The following is a 20961-nucleotide window of genomic DNA, read 5'->3' as shown; positions in this document are numbered from 1 at the left end:
CTTGATCATACTGGAAAAGCTTCTAATATTTGTTTGTAAATAATAGTTGGTTTGATTTATATACAACTAAGCATTTTCAGGCAAGAAAAATACATATTAAATCAAAAAACAATGAAAGAACCACTCCAATTTCTACTGTGCTTTTTTTTAAAGGAGGAAGAAGGAGGAATGATTTCCAGCATATTAAATCCCAATTCCTCAATCCAACAGATTTTTAAAAATAAACTCACAAGCACCAGGTTTTTGTTTGACCTTATTCTTTGATTTTACCTTCTTGGAAATGTAAACTTCAAGGTGTTCTGAATGAAACCGTAACAGCAAGGGCTTGTAACAAAAGCAGCCTGAGCCTTGGTGCAATGCTCAATTACCATGTCTGTGGCCACCCCACAAGCATGCAACGCCACCTAGGAAACAAAATCAAAGCTTAGTGATATGTTCAGTTCTTTCATAGGGCTAATTTTATAACTTTATTACAGGAGATTTTTCATTTTTAGCTCCAAGGATTGATCCCTCAAGAAGCTCCAAGCCTCTAACCATTTTCATTATTCATTAAATATTTCCTATTAGAAACATTCCAAAGAACATCTTATAAATTATCATTTATCAAATAATCATATCTGATGAGGTCCAGTACCAAATGATGAGGCTGGGGTGGCAATTCCTAGTTTGAAATGTGAAAAATTCACAATGGCAATTCTCTTTGCCAAAAGGTAGCTTTATATAATGGACAACAGGAGTGGTAAATATGAAACAGATTCAGGAGATTATACAGTTTGCAAAGAAAGGGGTTTTTTAACAATTAACAAGGGAAAAAGGCAAATTCCGTAGTGAAATTCACAATTAACCAGAAATCCACCATGAGGTGGATTAGGAGTTTAGCACTCTAAAAGTTAGCTCTAACAAGGAGAAAGATACCATGAGGAATGGGGGAATTGAGGGAGAAGAAAGGTACCATGAGGCAGGGCACCATGGCAGGTCAACCCTTAAAAGGGTAAAGATGGAATAGACCATGGGCAGATTTATAGGGTAAATTTAATCTTGAGGGTCTGTCATTACAACTTTCTTACTGGATATTGCATGGAGCTTTCAAAGACCTCCACAATGGGACTCTAGAATTGAGCTGATCCCATCAGTGCTCTTCCCTGCCTGCCTCAGGGAACATTGAGCTTCAGAGTTTCTCTGTCAATTCCACTCAATTATCCAGAATTTCATCAATATCAACTATATTAGTGTAAGATGATGTAGTGGGTAACAGTGCTGGATTTGGGATTAGGAATTCCAGAGTTTAATTTTGTCACAGACTTTCACTGTGCAACCCTGGGCATGTCATATGAGTCTTGTTTACTTATCTATATAAGACAAGGATCATAATAGCATATATCTTACCCAGTTGTGGAAAAAAAAAAAAAAAAGAAATTGTAAAATTCTTTGTAAATCTTAAAGGGCTAAAGAAATCATCATCATATTGGTTTATTCATATTAATGAAGAAAATACGCCAAGTCGAAAGATTACAACTTTTCAAAGTCAGCAAGTAGTTGAAACAAGAGTTCATAGGTATAATAGCATATTATTATAAAATGGTTTAAATACATGATCTCACTTTTTCCTTAGAAGACTACTTGTGAGGTAAATATGCTCATTTTATAAATGAGGAAACCTAGGTTCAGAGAGACTTATGTGACTAGTAATTAGCAGAGAGACAAGATGTATACCCAGGCCTCCAGCCAATTCCACTGCTCTTTTTACTATACCATACTCTCCTACTTCCCCCAGATCCTATGTTTCAGTGCAAAATTCAATCATTTGGAACCAATAAAGAAAGTCAACATTAAAGTTATTTTATGTAACTTGAAAAAATTTGAGAAAATTCTTGAAGAAAAGTTAAAATTGCAGTGTGTAAACTAGTGATCTTGTTAACTGTAAATTTTAGTGCAATTATGTAAGATATTTTAAAGGAATGAATTGAAAAAGTACAAATAAAACTTGGGTATAAATCTCATAATGAGAGTCTTAATAATCTATGAAGGGAAAATCAAATTCTGACTATTATTTTTTGTTTCATTTGTTTCACATATATATTTTATTTAAGGACTTTAAGCTTTGTTCATCAAGATAATATGTAGTGGAGAAAAAGTATAATTATTAAAGTAAATCTAGAAAAATGATTTCCTAAGGAGAATAAGTCCTGAAAACTCTGAAAACACCAGAGGATTATACCTATTATATGGGAATAGATACAGAAAACTCTTGCACTCCATATTATTTCAGCTGCCTACATACAAACTTTGAATGCTGTATAACCTCTGGGCCAAGTTATATTTTTCTCATTTATAATTTTGCTTTCTAATGTTCAAACTCTCATTTAAAGGGAAGTTGAACACACAGACCTTATGAAAATGTCATGTTGGAAAATAAGATTGAGTTAATGTTTCTTCTTTGAGATGTGCCCAAGTGTATCTATGTATATGTACAGGGGCTGGATGGGGAGGAAGAGATGTATGTGCATGTCTACTGGTTAAATTATACCTCAAAACAACCAAAATGAATTCATTATTTCCCCCCCCAAACGCATCTCTTTCTCCAACTTTTCTACTACTATGGAGGGTACCACCATTCTTTTACTCACCCAAACTTGCAATTTAAGTATCTCATTTTTAACTCCTACTCTCACCCCTATATTTAATCAGCTTCCAAGTCCTACTGTTTCTACCTTTGTAATATATCTTGTATGTGTCCCTTTCTCTCCCATGACAATGTCACCATGCTTTTTCAGACCCTCAACACCTGGACCATTGCAATAGCCTGTTGGTTGGTCTCCCTGCCTCAATTTATGCCCTCAGATGTCAAATTGATCTTCCTAAAGTAACTGAAAACTTCGGGTCAAGTGCCTCCCATAATATGTTCTTTTCTTTTCCAGGTTCACATTCTCTTTTTGAAATGGAGAAGTGAGTTTGTTTACTTAGTTTGAACAGAATAAACAGAAGAATAAGAACTACTTGTACAAACAATCCAAGACTCACAGAGTTTTTATGCTATTAAACCTGAAGCCAATTCCCATTATCCTCAAAATGTAGTGTTCCAAAGAAAAAAGAACAATCTCAGTTCAATGATTTTTTGAAAGCAAATTATATTCAGATTCTAAGTATAAAATAAAATTAGAAAAGCATACCATTGAAATGTCAGTAATAAAAAATTAAAAGAACTTTAAAAAAATCTAACTCCCCTTTCCATCACTTATCCTAAAATGTCATAGGCTGAATTAAGATTACATACGCATGCAGAAATTAAACAGTCACAAGTAGACAGATATGTGGCAGGAATTGACTCCGTTATGCCCTGAGAGATGACCTGATTAAGTGTATGATTCTGTTGAACGGTATATTTAAAATGTAATAGGTAAAAGAGTAAATAAAATATTGTTGCAGGTTATAATTTTTTTCACCAAACTTGTTAAATGCTTTAGGCCCAGGATCCTTAACTAAAACTGAAAGTCCTGAAAATTATCCTATCCTGCTAAATTTTCTCCCAGAAATCCCTGAAGTCTTAGGGCCCCAGAACCTACTTAAACACAAAGAATGATTTGACTGAGGCCTTCAACAATTCCAGTATCAGGCTTCATGGCTGAGCCTTATTTAGCTTGATGCCAGATCTGCACATGAAAGAAATGAACATTTTATAAACACTAAGGTTCTTTGAGAAACACTGAAATGCCCTATTTGGATTCCTTTTTCTAGCAGTCATGTCTGTTTCTGGCAGGTATGAAAAAGTGAAGGAAAATGAGAATTGATGCCACTGAGGAAATATGGAAATATTAAAGGATGTGTGAAGTGCTGAAAAAAATTGCTTTTAAAATTGTTTTTATGATTACTTTCCTGTATTACTTTTCTGTATTTCTTCAACCAAACAATGGAGTGAAGACTACAGGAAAAAAAAAAAAAAGTTCAGCAAAATCAACTCATTCTGTTGATTTTCTTAGCCTCTATTATATAACATTAGCATAGAATTACCCTATGTAGTAATTCTTAGAAGATATATATATATATATATTTAAGTTTTTCTCAAATTGTAATTGAGTAGAACAGAATCTAGCTATTTGTTCCTCTTTCTGGATATACAGACAAGATAGCATTTGACTTGGAATCAAGACCTGAATTCAAATTGAACTACAAGATACTTAGTAGCTAACTCTGTAACACTAGGAAAAGTTACTTAAATTCTTTTTATCTTAGTTTCCTCAACTATAAAACAGGAATAATAATAGTACTTTTCCTACTAGGATTGTTGTGAGGATCCAGTAAGTTAACATATACAATGCTATGCAAGTACTTTAAAGCATTCCATAAATGCTGGCTATGATGTCAGCTTTTGTGATATTGTGATTACTCTCATTTTAGGGTTCTGAAGCAGTGCTCTAGGGGACAGTGGAAGAATTTATAAGTCATCCTCCTAGCTCCATCATTGATTTGTGAGAGAAAAAGCAGTTAACCAGATGCTCACAACTATAGGGGAAGAAAACACAACCTACTCTGTATTTGTTGTTGTCTCATGTGGGAGACAGGGAGAATGGAAGACAAATACATATGATTTTTTGTTTTTAAACCAGCCCCTTCCTCAATGAGCTAAATCTATTTTCTAATCACAGCTGAGACATTTAACTCAGTTAATCAAAATAATGCACACAGTGTGAAATATTTTTATTTCTGTGAAAACAGATTCTAAACCACTGTAGATATTGACTGTGAAGCTATAAACTAGTACAACCAGCTGAAATGTGAGGAATTTAGTTCATTAGTTTGTTGCTTGGTGACTATGAGGCCAAGCAACTGGTTTAACTGACAGGTTCAATGAAATGACCCAAGGAATTTCACCCTTATTATATTGTCTTCCCTTTCCATATGGAACACCTACATATATACATACATACATACATACACAAAACAAGGAAAGAAGTTACAAAGACTGAAATTTTACAAGTCAATTTATTTGCTATACCAAGATGTTAAACTCAAATATATCTGATCCAAATGTTACTGAAATTCCTCCATATTAGTGGGGTTTTTGGTGGTGGACTGGGATGGGAATCCAGACCTGTGATTTCATTGATGGGGAACTCCTGGTCTCAAAACTTAACTCACTGACGCAGATTAGCTACTAGCCTGTAAATCAGAATCTCTGTATATTGATTGACTGCAAAAGCATCCTAAATTTCCTTTCATAGATATATTTTCAAGTATCCTACTTTTTTAAAACAAGGCTTATATAAATTGTACATTAAAACTGCTACTGGATTACATTCCACATTTGCTTATGCTTATATTAATTTTACACCAAGTTCTCACATAACTAAGTTGTAATTAAATAGCTGAACAAACTTACTTTTTAAAGATGAAGCCACAGAAGAAGTCATAAATATAAAAAACAGCTCAAATAAGCAGAGCTGCTTGGTTATGCAAACAAATTTCATTAATACTGATAAATAATATTTGGAAATCAATGGAGTTACTCTTTTCTCTCTCTTTTCATCTGGCTGTTTCCAACATGAATTTTGTTGGTATCTATAATTACATTTTCCCATAATAATACCACATTCTGTCTAATGATTCACATAAATAGGCTGATTTTATATTATTCCCAGCCTAACTGGCTTATTTGCTTTTACCCACAGGACATTTCCTTTCCTATATCCCCTTGTCTTTATATTCCTTCCTTACATTCTGGTATTGGGCATCATCATCCCCTTCTCCTATATTCTGGTCCCATGTTACTTATTTACTAGCTTCTTTCAAATCTTAGTTCAAATATTATCTTCTCTATATAAGACTTTTTTCTGATACTCTCATAATTGCTATGGCCATCTGCCCCGAGGCAATTCTGCAAAAATGTGAATTTATTTATTTGTGCACATTGCTTCTACCCCTCTCCCTGGTAGGATGAAAGCTCTCTGAGGGCAAGCAGTGACTCTCTTTGAATCTGTAGGACCTAGTATAGCATCTTAATAAACACTTACTGAATTTAACTGAATTAGATAACCGTGGACTCACTTTTGTAGACATTCCCGGTCTTTTTTTACTAAGTTATTTTACTAAGAATAACACCCATTAAGAAATATTTCAAAATTTAAAGTTTTGGTATCAAATTTCAGGAAAACTGGTATCCAAAGCACTTGCTCTATTGTAAATGTTTTCTGTAAGCCTCCCCACTTTGACATTATGGAACTCAAATTGTGATCAGTTCATGTTTGTACACCTGCCCCTGCACATTCTTACTATAAAAGAGGTTCTTTCATTTTCCTCAAAACCGTAATACCTGTCATAGCTGGACAAATTCAAAATATTCAAGTGCCAGATTTTGAAAGATGGTGACTAATAAATTATGGACGTATGTTCTATTCTCTTCCCAGCACTCCTCAATCTCCTCCAGGATTACAGGGCACTGGTAAATATCTGCTAATGCTTACCAAGAGTTGTTCAGACAATTTAAAGCAGAAAAGACTAATCATAATCATAACATGAAAAAAGTAATACCTTTATGGAACAAACATAGTAAGTCTACTCTAATTTGAGATAAAGTCAGGCTGAACTGAAAAGTCTGAATCGAACTGGAAGACGTTTATATTTATCATTTTTCACTATATGTGACAAATCAAAATAGGTTAAAAACTTAATTTATAAAATTTATAATTTGTAAAAGTTGTTTATTCTAATTCTGTTAGCCTCAGTTTCTTCATCTGTTAAATGAAGGGTTTGAACAAGACAGTCATCAAGTTCCCTTTAAGCTCCCATGATTCTATGATCTGAGACCCTTGAATGATTGCTGCCTAGCAAAGGTTCTTAAAAGCCTTGTCCTACTGAACATGATAACTGATTTATAATTGGAATATGATTTTTTCTATTTTAATGATGATGACTTAAAATTTTTTTTTACAAATAACTGGTTTTAACATCAAAAGTTTTCAACATCCCCTCTGCAAAGAGCTTGCTAAGCAGGTAAATATCATGGTGAGCTAGTTTAAAAGTTCACAAATTATGGACTAATGAGGTTTTTAATGGATTTCTAAATACTGCTATCCTCATTTTTTTCTGGCATTAAGTGAATGATGGAACTCAAACCTTGGAACACCTAGCGTGGAAAGTTAGATGTTTTCAGTCAAAATATTGCTGCCTGTGTTACTACTGGGCTTATATGCCAAAGATATTTTAAAGAAGGGAAAAGGATCTGTACAGGCAAAAATGTTTGTGGCAGCCCTTTTTGTAGTGGCTAGAAATTGGAAATTGAATGGACGCCCATCAATTGGAGAATGGCTGAGTAAATTGCGTCTATGAATGTTATGGAATATTATTATTCTGTAAGAAATGACCAGCAGGATGATTTCAGAGAGGCCTGGAGAGACTTACATGAACTGATGCTGAGTGAAATGAGCAGGACCAGGAGATCATTATATACTTCAACAACAATACTATATGATGATCAATTCTGACGGACATGGCTCACTTCAACAATGAGATGAACCAAATCAATTCCATTTGTTCAATAATGAATAGAACGAGCTACACCCAGCGAAAGAACTCTGAGAAATGAATGTGAACCACTACATAGCATTCCAATTTCTCTGTTTTTATCTGCTTGCTTTTTAATTTCCTTTTCATGTTAATTTTACCTTATTTCAAAGTCTGATTCTCCTTGTGCAGCAAAAGAACTGTAATGGATATGTATACATATATTGTATTTAACATATACTTTAACATATTTAACATGTATTGGACTACCTGCCATCAGGGGGAGGGGGTCGGGGGAATGAGAGGAAGGGTCAATGCTGAAAAATTACCCATCTTGTATTACCTATCTTGTAAGTAAAAAGCTATAATAGCAATAAAAAAATTATTGCTGCCCTAAAAACCTTGCCCACAAAGTAGTTAGTTCTAATCTTTATCACTCAACATGCAAGTAAAATGAAGATCATTGAAAAAAATGGTTAAAACTACTTTGTGTAGACTTGAGATGGAGGTTCTAAAGGCTGAGTACCTACAATATCCAGCAAGAATATACCATTTAGTCAATCTCTACATTATAGATCTAGCTAGAGCTGAAAGAGACCTCAGAGGCCATTCCAAATCCTGCATTTTAAACACAAGGAACTTGAACCAAAGGAAGGATCAGTACCTTACCCAAGATTGCAATAGTTAGTAAGCATTCCATGGCAGAATTTGAATGCAGAGGTTTGACTATGGAAACAGTGTTCTTTCCTCTATAACACAGTGTTTAGCTTCTGAAAATGAGAAACAGGCCAGTGCAAACATGCCCTTAAATAACCCAAGTTTCTTCTTAGTTTTAGGAAACATTTTTTAAGAGAAGTCCTTTGTAACACTGACAGTTTCCAAATCACATTCAAGTTTCAATACTTAGATGTTATATCAGACCCCTCCCTCCTTGTGCTTTTCCCCTTCTCCCCCCACCAAATGATGTAATGAGGCCTCCTGTCAGCACAAATTGCAACATGAAGGACTTTCTGCCCCTCAAACTACAACTTTAGCTTTCTTCTTCCGTTTCTTGGCCCAGGACAAGAGCACTGCCACAGAAGGCCATACCTGTCAGCTCAAAATGATTTTTGTGTGTTTGGTGCCAGAAACAAATCTGTTCCAAGATATTCCACTGCTAACCACCTTCTCCCTTTGTAAAATTTTGTGTGCTTGTAAAAATTTATTGGGCTTAAGGTCTGGAAGAGATCATAAAATTTCAGTTTACAAAGGTCAGACACTATTAAAAAAATCTTCTATTTCTTGGCCTTTTTTGGTATATTAAATAAATTCAATTTGAACTAATGTGATCATAAAGGCATATATCACTCCTTTAAAATTTATATTTGGCTTTTTTGTCTTTAGGCAGCTAAACTACTAACGTCTAATTCTGGTTTAAAAAAAATACAACACAATTCAGAAGTTACAATAAAATTAAATTTTCCCTTAGATTTTATGTTTTCTCACAGCTTCCTTCAACTATCAAATAAAATCTCACTTTCTAAAAGGTTTTCCAGATCCTCCTAATTCTTTGGGATTCCCTTTAATATTATCTTCAATGTATGCTCTGTGTGTGTGTGTGTGTGTGTATGTATGTATAAAATCTTGTTGGTACATATTTGTTTTCATACTGTTTTTTATACTTGTTTTTTGTCTTTCTTTTTTATCCCCAGTGCTTTAGCATAGCATTTAGCACAATTTTTGTTGTGTTATTTTAGTAGTTTTCAAGACCCCATTTAAGATCCAACTCATGTTATAGATAAGAAACCAGGGCAAAAATGGTTAAGTAACTAACACAGAGGCACAGCACTAGTTGAGTGTCTGAGACCAGAAGTGAACTCAGGAAGAATAGTCTTCTTGACGCCAAGCTTAGTACTATTATACCACCTAGCTGCCCACATAATAGAAGATACTTAAATACTTGTTGGCTTGTTTTGTGTATACATTTTAACAGCAATAGAACAATCATGATTATAACTAAAAAGTTAAAAATTAAAAATTCAATTTAACACTAGTTCTAGATATCTATAAAATGAATTGAATGAGATCCTACTTGTAGCAGTTAAGCAAATAATCATCAGACACTCAATCAAGTCTATTTCATTAAGTTTAGAAAGCATAAGGACTTTTTTTTTTTTTTTTTTTTTTTAAATTAACCATTGACCGGGCTAAAAATAAGTTATGTATTGTTCACACAGATATTTGAACTCTGAAAAGCAAGGTCCCCAAGATGGCTTATTATCTCAGTCTATTTCTCTTTATGACCAATGTGGCATTATTATATATAGACTATGTGATTTCAAGATGAGAAGATGACTTGGGAAAATCAAAGATAAAAAAATTCTCCTCTTACTGATGCAGGTGGATACCTTCTTTGTTAATGGAACATCTCAGAGAGTTGCCTGTACCAGTGGGAATTTAAGGATATGTCAGAGGAGGGACTTGGTTCTGAGGCTACAAAGATTATTTAACAAGCTTATTGGGCTGCATAGTCAACCCAAATTTCACTTAAATCAATTTATGAGGTCCTAGGCCCAGAATCCCTTTGAAATCGACTCTCTTCCTAGCAGCTCCATCTGTAAAAGAACCAACCTGACAAATGCTACCTGCCACCATACAAAAAGATGATGAATTAAGGATTCAAAAAGAGACATAGCGTTTGGATATGGCCAAATTTGAAATTTGTTTTGACTATGCATAGTTTTTTATAACAGTTTTGTTTTTATTTTTTTCCGAGGTGGAGGATGTGGAAATGACAAAAAAGAGATTTTTATTAAGTGAAAGAAATTAAATTAAAAAAATAAAAAGGGTGAGAGGCTTCTTGATGTTGCCAAAATTCTCTAATTCTCCTCCCTTTCCTGTAGTAGACAGATGAATGCAGTTTGCCCATGACTTTTAATCCAGTCTTCCTTCCTGTGTTGACCTCCCTTGACTCTGACCTCCCACCTGCTTCTTAGTCCCATAAACCTCCCTATTCTCTCCTGGCCTTGTCAATTACTTATTCCATCTGCCTACTCTGACCTCAGATGCCCTTTGTAAATGTCTGCTTCCTGCTTTTTTGGCTCAGTTCCTGGTTGGATCTCTACAGACAGTGTTCTCCCTCCCTGGAGTTTCTACCACTCCAGCAGATAAAATTTGGCTCTTGGGCAGGATTGAGTGAGGTCTCTACTGACCCCTACTGTTTCTGGTAAAACTGTAAACCTCCTATCTCAGTTTCCTCAAGTTCCCATTAATCATATCTCTCCAACTTCAGTTTATGCTAAGGTTATTTAAATCTACTGCTACATTCTCAAGACAGGGTTTGTTTTTGTTTTTGTTTTTTTTAAATACAACTGTGATGTTGATTTCTGGAGAATTCTTAAAATAGGATTGCCTTTATCATTTTATTATTTGAAAATGGCAACAATACTAGAAAAGAGTGAATTGGCTTGTGTGACCTAGTGCACTAGTAATTAGGCCCTTTGCCTTGAAAAGGAAAAGAGCTAGCTGTAGTTGGTTAAGGCAAGGATTAATCCAAAAGGTAAAGCAAAAGTGATAGTAATGTGGAGAAGACAAAGGCAACCCATAATATCAGAGGCCATAGTGAAACTGATTCCAACAGAGCTCAACAAAGGAATGAGGAAAATATATGTTGATGTTATAGAGATCAAAGAACCGAAGAATTCTGCTGCAAGAAAGAACCTTAGAAATCTACCACCAAATGACATTAATACAACTGAAATTCCAATATTCCTTTCCAAACAACTTTAAAATAACAGAAAAACAAAAACTGTTGTGGCAAATACATGTAACCCCCAAGAACTTTATTAGTATTAGAGCAGTTAAAGTCTAACAGATTAATTAATTTTTGTCTAACAGAGTTGCTTAAGTTAGTTGTAGTTAGTATGAGTTGCTTAAGTTAGGATATTTTTTAAAAGAATGAAGGAGAGGCCTCTTGAAGGAAGGAAAGGGAGAGGAAGAATGGGAAGAATTTATAAAAGAGATAAAAGAGAGATTCAAGGAGGGAAAATAGTGAGGTAAGTGAGATAAGAATATTAATATATAATGTAGTAAAATGGAGAGAATATTAAAGGAGGTACTGCTCAGAAGCAAAAAGAGATTTCTGAAGAGGAATAAGATGAAAAGAGAAAGAAAGAAGACAATACAACAGAGAGTAATCATAATTATGAATGTGAATGCGATGAACTTAGTCATAAAATGGAAGTATATAGCAGATGGATGAGAAAACAGAATCCAATAATATGCTGGAATTTGAAACTGAAAAATGCACACATACAAAGTTAAAATAATGTAATGGAAAGATACCTATTATGCTGGGGTAAAAAAAAAAGTAGGACAGCAATCATGATCTTAGAAAGGAAAAGCAAAAAACAATTCTTATTAAAAGAGACAATCAGGGAAACTGAGACAAAAAGTACTGTATAAAAGAAAGAACTATCAAAAAGTTTAAAGCAAATTTCTCTGATAAAGGCCTCATTTTTCAATCATATAGGGAATTGAGTCAAATTTATAAAAATAAGAACCATCCCCCAAATGATAAATGGTCAAGGGATTTGAATAGGCAGTATTCAGAAGAAAAAAAATCAAAGCCATCTATAGTTAAGATTTTTAAAAATGTTCTAAATCATTACTATTTAGAGAAATGCAAATTAAAACAAGTCTGAGGTACTAACCTCCTACAGTTAGAAACAAGAAATGCTGGAGGGGATGTGGTAAAATAGGCACATAATGAATTATTGGTAGAATTGCTAACTGGATTAACCATTCTGGAGAACAATTGGGAACTATGCTCAAAGGGTTATAAAGCTGTGCATATCTTTTGACATGGCAATACCACTACTAGGTCTATATATTAAAGAGATAAGAGAAAAAGGACTTATATGTACAAAAACATTTATCACAGCTCATTTTATAGTGGCAAAGAATTGGAAATTGAAAGGGTGTTTATAAATGGGAGAATATCTGAACATGTTGTGGTAAATGACTGTGCTATAAGAAATGATAAGGGTGGGGACAGCTAGGTGGCACAGTGGGTAGAGCACCAGCCCTGAATTCAGGAGGACCCGAGTTCAAATCTGGTCTCAGACACTTAACACTTCCTAGCTGTGTGACCCTGGGCAAGTCACTTAACCCCAGCCTCAAAAAAAGAAATGATAAGGGTGGGAAGGATTCTGAGAAGATGAAAGAATAGGTCAGAAAATTCCAAGATCTCCAGATTTTCCCCACAAATCAATCAAAATTGCATATCAAGGTGAAAAAGTGAAAACTTGGGGCAAAACAGGAAGACATCTAACAAAAAAACCACAATAGGTCTGGAGAACAGATCAAGAAAAGAAAACATAAGAATAATTGGACTACCTGGAAGTTTTGAACAAAAATGAACCTTGATATAAGAAATAATTAAAGAAAATTGTCCTGAAATGATAGAATAAGAGGGGAAAGTAGAAATAGAAAAAAATTTCACACATAAGAGCCAACATCAAAGACTAATGCCAAGGGACTTCATAAGGACAAACTATTTGTTTTATACGTGGAAATGTAAACCATATGTCTAAGACTGACAGTAATTGGATAGTCCAAAAGAAAGACTGAGGTAGAGCTGAGAATGATGTTGATTCTAAAAAGCAAAATGGTCTAGGAAAAGGTAAAAATAATAATTATGCTATATGAGTGATGTACAAAAACAAAAAACTAGCAAGAATTGGAAGAGGAAGGAGGGCTGCTAGTTCTGAAATCCTACTCTCATCAGGAATGAAGGGATCATCCTCCAAAATCCTTAGAGAAATAGGGGGAGAAGGGAATAGGATAAATGGGATATAGAAATATATGTAGGTTAAAGGAGTGGTATAAGATGTAGTGATTAGTGGGAACGGGGAGGTGTTAGGATTCTTACATGGTACTTATGCACTTAGTTCACATCTTTAAAGGAGTTCGCTCATTGGTCCACACATGAGATTCACACCTTTAAAGAGAGCATACTTTTAAAGAGCTCCCACAAGCCCAGGGAGTATCCACAAGCCCATTCTCTGGGAGAATATAAGGAGCCAGGATTCAGTGGGGAGAGTCAGAGTCTGGATACAGTCAAAGAGAGGACTTCCTGAGAGAACTTCAGGGGACTTGGGAGGAGAGGACTTTGGGAGATTCACAACTAGGATTGAATTCTGGGAAACCCACAATCCCACACTCTTGGAGGCAGAGTCTGATTCATTCCCATGTCTGTCTTCGTGCTGGTTGGAGAGATTGGAGAAGATGAGAGGCTGGGGGCTGGAGGACTAACCTGTGGATTTGGAGACATTCGGACAAGAGCTCATGGGGAACCAAGGAGAGAGATAGGCCTCTATTAAAGCTAGCCAGACCCCAGGAAAAGATTCAGGATTTTGAAGGAGAAAATAAAGGATCTGGATTTTAATTCATGGCTGCATTTTGGGATTATTGAACCGAACTGAAACTAAGGCTGCCTCCAGAAGTTCCCCAAAGGATCTGCTCACAGAGAAGGATTACAATCTAGAGAAAAAGAACATCATAGGAAGGGGCTAAAAGGAGAGAATTTCAAATTTTTCAAATTTAAAAATTTGAAAAATTCTTTAAAAGTTAAAATTTTAAAAAAATGTTATAGAAAAAAGAAACTGATTGCCAAGATACCTATACTATTGTCAGGTTCCTTGAGATTTAGTCTAAGATGCTGTTCCTTAAAAGAAGTGTTCTCTTCTAAGGAGTACTTTGGTGCTAAAAAAAAAAAAAAAAAGCTAAAACCTATGTATGGGGATTGCTAAAGTGGTAAACTGGAGAGCCTGGAGTCAGGAAGATTCATCTTCCTGAATTCAAATCTGGCCTCAGAAACTTTACAACTTGTATGAACATTTAACCTTCTTTGTCTCCATTTTCTCATTTGTAAAATGAACTGGAGAAAGAAATGGTAAACCACTTTCAGTATCTCTGCCAAAAAAAACTCCAAAAGAGATTATTTTGAGTTGAACATGATTGAAAAACAACTAAACCATAACAAAAATCTATATGTAAAGCTTTCTTTTACTACGAAGGAGTCTGCTTGCAAAATGAACAAAAAAATGATCTGTCATTAGTAAAAAAAGGCTCAAATTACTTTGCAAAAAATGTAGGGAATACTTCTTTGGAATGTAAAAAATATTTTATGATGTTAAGTTTGTAGCAGTAAGCTTTTACTTATTAACAACGATTAAATGTGAGCACAAAGAAACTGATGTCAGGAGCAAATACTGTTCAATTGGCCCTTTTGGCCTTTTTTTGAGGACTATAGAATAGCTGAAGTTATGAGGTACTTTGGTTCCTCCCAGATAATCTGCATTTACCTTTTCTTTAAGATAGAATATAAGTCAAACTTAAAAAAAAAACCAAAATCATACAACTGAATACTATGGAGTCTCTAGAAAGATTGTTAGATTAATAAAACACTTCTTATGTGTTTACTAAGTGCCAGTTACTGTGTTAAGCACTAGGGATATACAAAGAGAGTCAAAATCCCTACTGTTGATTTCATAGGGGAGATCTGGTAGTTATTCCATATCATCAATGAAAGAAGAAGCTCTAAATCTCAGGAAACTCCAATTTAAGTCACTGAAAGTAATGAAGAGTGAAATAAATGTGGGAGTCAGCCTTGGAGAGATTCCTGGTTGGCTGAGAGATGACAGCTCATAGAACAAGAGCTTGAGAGAATTATTTATTTTCTTGCCAAGTTCCTGTTTGCTTCTACTCTCCCTCCCAGATAATGAGGGGTATTTCCTGTTCCCTCTTAATTCTAGTGATTTCCATGTGTTTATTATCTTCAATTTGCCTGTCTATATCTTGTTTGTATATAGTTGTTCACATGTCATGATGTCCTTTAAGCTGTGAGCTCCTCAAGATCAGGAACTGTCTTTTTCCTTTCTTTGTATCCCGAGCACTTGGTACAGTGCCTAGTGCTCACAGTGCTTAATCAGTATTTACTGACTGAATAATATATTTATCATTCTTGCATTTGTTTTAAAATGTTTGTATTTGTGGTATTATTTTTTTCTCTTCCTGCTAAGGCAATCCATTATGTTTAAGATCTTATGTGCCATAATTATAAATGTCTGGTTTTGTTTAAATAAAATGAAAACAAGGTGATCCCCATGACCCTGGATCAAGTTAGAGAGTTGCTATGTGGTGTCCCATCTCTAGGAACTCAGTTCTTCTAATGAAAAGACAGGTTAAAGAGAAGTAATTAAGTATCCAGGTGTGAATCCACACATTACATTAGTGATAGATTATATATTGTATGAAAAATCAGTTAAACCTCCTAAAGGCCAAACAAAAGAAAAAGCCTAGGAGGGCTTCTGCCCAAATATTTTAAAATCAAATAATTAAACCAGAACTCCATAACAAGACTTGATGGATTTTCATTATCATTTGATGAAAAATGTAGTTATCATCCTCAAATTGGTAAGATTTTTACATCAAAGCATATGGTCTAGGCATATAGGTGGTGTAAAGCAGTAAACTTTTTCCACTTGGAACTCTTTTCACCCAAGAAATGTTTATATAACCCTAAGTATATAGGTTTATACAATAGGTATACAAATCAAACATTTACTGATAATAAATCATAATTTCACAATGTCCACATTCAGTTACATGATCTCATATGGGGTCATAACACATAGTTTAAGAAACATAAGTAAAGAGTAGAGTGCTGGATATGGAGCCAGAAAGATCTGAGCACTAATGCTACTTCAGACATTTACTGGCTATGTCAGGGGTCCAAAACTATGGCCCGCTGGCCAGATGCGGCCTGCTGAGGACGTTTATGCAGCCCGCTTATGGTAAAATCAGACCTGAAGTGGTGTTCGACCTAAACTTGTGTTAGCAATGCACACTTCCGGCACTGGGCTGAGGCAGAGTGTGAGGTGCTCCAACAGTCTGAGGGACAGTGAACTGGCCCCTATTTAAAAAGTCTGACGTCCACTGGGCTATGTGATCCAACCTTCAATGTGCCTTTATCTGTAAATCAGATATAAATAGTGTTTAAGGTAGAAATTCCTAGTTTCAAATGATGTGTTTAGGGTTAGCTTCAATTGATGAGATTGATTGTTAGAGTTTGGTCATGTGAAAAATTCACAATGGCCATTCTCTTTGGCAAATGGTAGATTTATTAAGGAAAAGAGAGGTGCAATAGAAAGAAAATATTCCAGAAGGTGGGTGTATGCCCTTAACTAAGAAGAATTTTGCACCTGAAAAAAGTTAGTTGGCTATAAGAAGGAGAAAGACCATGAAGCATGGTAGGGAATAAGAAAGATACCATGTGGTTTGGATAAGGGATGAGGGGAAAGACACAATGAGGCAAGAGGGGAAGACTTAACCCAAAGGGGTTCAGCAAAAATGGCATGGCCCATGGACAGATTTATAGGGGAAATTTAACCTCAAAGGTTTGGCATAACTCAGATTTCTGACTGGACCTAGCAAGGTGAGGCTACCCATAAAGTTAAACTGAACCCCATCAGTGCCTTTCCCTGCTTGCCTAAGGGAGTAATTTTATCAATACTTCATCTTTTTTTTTTTTTTTTTTGGCCAATCCCACTTAGTTACTCAGGATCTCATCAAGGTGCTATATTGCACTTCTAAAGGTTATTGTGTTGATCAAATGAGGTAATAAATGTAAAATGCTTTGCAAAGCTTATAACATTACATAAATGCTAGCTGTATTATTATTAGCCTTACAGATATATTTTACAAAGTCATAATCAAAATCAAAATCAAATCAAAAGAATAACCTAATGGAGACACTAATAGATATAAATGCTACCAGTACAAATTACAAAAGTGAATTATATCTAAACAAGGCATCCACTTTAAAACAGGTAATTTATTCCACAGGTAGATCTTAATTCTAAAAAGGTCCAGCTAATACTTGTGTTGGTACAATGTGTGCTTCCATACAGACAGTAGCAAAGAAAAACCCACCTAAGTAAGTACTGTACATCTCCTCCACTCACCAGATTATCTTTCACCATATCAAGCTCAACTGAGACCCAAATGCTGCTGCTCCATAAATCATATGAATGCCATGCTGCCCCTTGTAGCACCCCGCCCCCTTTAGCCTTCCCTCCTTTGGCCTTCATCTCTAACATTAGGAACAAGAATCAAACCTAATTCCTCAATGAAGCCATTCACTATGCTTATAACTTCCTTGTCCAAAATCCTCCTTCTCACCCCCCTTATATGTTTGACCTCTAGTTACAGTGTAAGCTCCTAGAGGGCAGGAGCAAGTTTCCTTTTTCAGTTTTAGCACAGTACCTACAAGTAGTTAAATGATTAGTGTACTTTTTTTTTTATTCATCTATGCTACTAATATCTGCAAATAAGAAGTTCAATCCTTCCCTTCCAAAAGAAATGTTTATTGTAAAACTTGGGAGCAAACTAAAGACTATATCAGTAAGTTCTCCTAACAATGAAATGAAATACTATATGATAACAGAAGGAAATGGAGGAGTAGGGCTTCCATAACCTTCCTGAATGGCAACCATATATTTACTTAACTAGAAGTAGATACAAATCTGTACCAGAAACTATGATGTTGTTATGATAATGTATAACTTTCAGTTTGATTATCTTATTGAAAGCTTCCTGATTCTGACCCAGATCTCTAGAAGATTCTGGTGCCAGCTGAGTAACAGAGAAAGAAATATAAGCCTCCTCATAATTATAATGGAATAGGATCTTGGTTATTAGAACATCATTCTAGAATCTTTGTTTCTGGAATTAAAACAATTTTTAAAAACTGCTTTTGTTATGCCTCAGCTTCCTTGAACTGTTCTGTTCAGTTTCCTTAAATTGTTCTGCCTCAGTCTCCCTGTTGGCAACCCCCATTGGCCTGTCCTGGTCATTAGGACAGAGATAATTAGGGCTGGGAGCCTTGACCACCAGCATTCCAAAGAGTCATAAAACTGCAGATGGCTTATCTCAGATACCTAGATGGGACCCTTTGAACTAGACTTAGTGGCTCCTAGCCTCCCAACTTATAATTTATAATCCTTCACCCCAACCTATAAGAACTAAATTTATGGTCCTTTCCTGGAAGTTCCCACTCACCAGTGCTCAAGTCCTCTGCCTTTATTTCCCTGATCGCTGGAGAATCTCTGGAATCCCTTGCTCGGGGCTGGATATTTTGATACAAGAGACAGATCCAGCTGGCTGGGGTCAACACGGATCCTGTTTTGCCCCAAGTCCAAACTCTCCCTCAAATAAAATATTAAAAACATCTACTCTCTATCTTGCCTCAGTTTCTCCAGCATTATACTTTTGCATGTCTAGTCTTATCTTTATATAAGGTAATGGAATGAGATCTTTTTAGCACTATAATTTTCATTATTACTGGTTATATTGTTATGCCTCAGTTTCCCTGAATTATTCTGCCTCGGTCTCCCTGGTGACAAACCCCCTTCCAGGCCATTAGAACTGAGATAATTAGGGCTGTGGAACTCTGGCCACTGGCTTCCAAAGAGTCATAAAACTCCAGATGGCTTATCTCAAATTCTTAGATGGGACCCTCTGAACCAGACTTAGTGTCTCCTTCCCAACTTATCAGAATTTATGATTCTTCCTCCTTATCCCCAACCTGTCAGAACTGAATTTATGGTCCTTTACTGAAACTTCCTTTGCTCTACCCCACCCTTGCCAATTTTCCCTGATCACTGGAACCCTATAAGACTCTTTGGAATCCCTTGCTTGTTGTTGGATGCTGAGGCAAGAGTCCCATCTACCCAGCTGGAGTGGATCCTGTTTGGCTGCCAGTCAAACTCTCCCTCTAACAAAATATTTAAAACACCTCTCTAATCTCTATCTTGCCTCAGTTTCTCCAGCATTACATTTGGAACATCGTTTATTGGCCAGTAATCCCTGCTACCTAATAAGTATTATGTTCTAGTTTGTTTCAAATAAGAATATCTAAGTGATGCTATATATAAAATTTGGTCCAATTCAATGTGCAGAAGGTTAAAAAAAGTAAGAACTATTTAATTTGCAGCACATTGGTTGAGAACCCTTTTATTTATTATAAATTATCTTCTTTTCATATAAATATGCTTTTTTTTTTTTTTTTTTTGAGACTTCTGGTACTGTCCCTTATCTTCTCTGGTCTAGTTTTGTGGATATATTTTTCTGTAACATGATGGGTTTTCACTCAGTGGTAAGCAGGATAAGCAGAATGCATGGCTTTGAATGAACTATAATATTGGTTAAATGAAGTTCAAACTAAGCACTTATTAAAAAGTCATGAAAGTAGTCAATATAAATTTTACCCAGGAATTAGGAGTTGGGGACAAAACAGAAGCAAAAAAATAGTCCTTGCCCTCAAAGACTGTAAAGGTATTGGTACAGAAAACATTTTTATTATTACTCTTTGGGTCAAATACACTAGTTTAAAGTCATACATAACACAAATCAATGAATAGAATAATTCCAATCTGAATTTTCTGATAATTATATTATTTATATTACAATACGTCAATAGTTCAAGCTGATCTGTGACTTGATATGGACAAGCCTTGAAATAGCTCATTAAGTACTAGGAGTGTCCATCTGTTATTTTTCTATCTTGCTACTTGACTAGTTAAGTCAATGTTTGGCAATGTTACATTTCCTTCATAATCTCTTATACTACAACTTACACAAAGGCATCCCTTGGCCTTCCTGTGGGAAAGGATTGTTTTTATTTGTATCCCCAGTGCCTAGCATAGTATCTGGCACATCATATGTTTAAAGCTCGATGGCTGATTGATTCCTAAGAGACTCAGATATTTTAAGATTCAGAGCCATAGAGCATCACAGATATAATATACCAGTATATTCAATGACCTATAATTTTTGTCAGTATGGAAATTTCTTCCATTTATCTAGATTACAACTGATAAGACTATTGGCATTTAAAAAAAAAAAAAAAGAATGTGTTGGGAAGCATCATCAAAAGCACTGTTGAATTTTCCAAGTGTAATCTGATCTGCTTTCTTCCTCCTACTGAATTTTGGGCTCAAGTCCATTATCTATTATTAATTGTCTATCCTGAATATTTAGATTACTAAATGATAAATATGGCTCAAAATATGTTTTTATGAGAATTAATTTTAAAAACATAACTCTATTTATGAAAAGGCAGTAATATTAAACTAAATCAAAGAGAAATTTACATGATATGGATTATCTTGTTTAGTAATGAACTTGATTTTTTTTACTAGTACAAATGCTGTACTATATACAATTTTCCTCTGATATAAAAAATCTGATAATGAAACATCTTAGTAACTTACCCCAACATCAAACTTCCCTGTAAAATAGTCCAGATTTGCTTGGATAAACCAAATGTTGCTCAGACCCAGGTCATCACTTCTCTTTTTAGCCCTTACTAATGATAACTCTTTGTTTTCAATCAATATCACCTGGATTTAAAATAGAAAA

At 35.0% G+C, this 20961-nt stretch overlaps 1 protein-coding gene across 5 annotated transcripts in view; it reads right to left on the bottom strand.

Moving 5' to 3' along the window:
* The window catches only part of GSTCD (glutathione S-transferase C-terminal domain containing), a 168406-nt gene that overhangs the window by 22396 nt on the left and 125049 nt on the right, over positions 1–20961 (bottom strand). For all 5 annotated transcript variants that reach the window (XM_074273908.1, XM_074273911.1, XM_074273912.1 and 2 more), the window contains 2 exons: positions 20814–20942; positions 271–404 (listed from right to left, as the gene is read on the bottom strand). In XM_074273908.1, coding sequence (XP_074130009.1) covers positions 271–404; positions 20814–20942 — 263 coding nt within the window. The remainder of the gene's footprint in view (positions 1–270; positions 405–20813; positions 20943–20961) is intronic.

Source organism: Sminthopsis crassicaudata, chromosome 6 (assembly GCF_048593235.1).
Source record: "Sminthopsis crassicaudata isolate SCR6 chromosome 6, ASM4859323v1, whole genome shotgun sequence".
Taxonomy (NCBI): domain Eukaryota; kingdom Metazoa; phylum Chordata; class Mammalia; order Dasyuromorphia; family Dasyuridae; genus Sminthopsis; species Sminthopsis crassicaudata.
The sequence above is the reverse complement of the archived record's forward strand: the minus strand, read 5'-3'. Positions and strand labels throughout refer to the sequence as shown.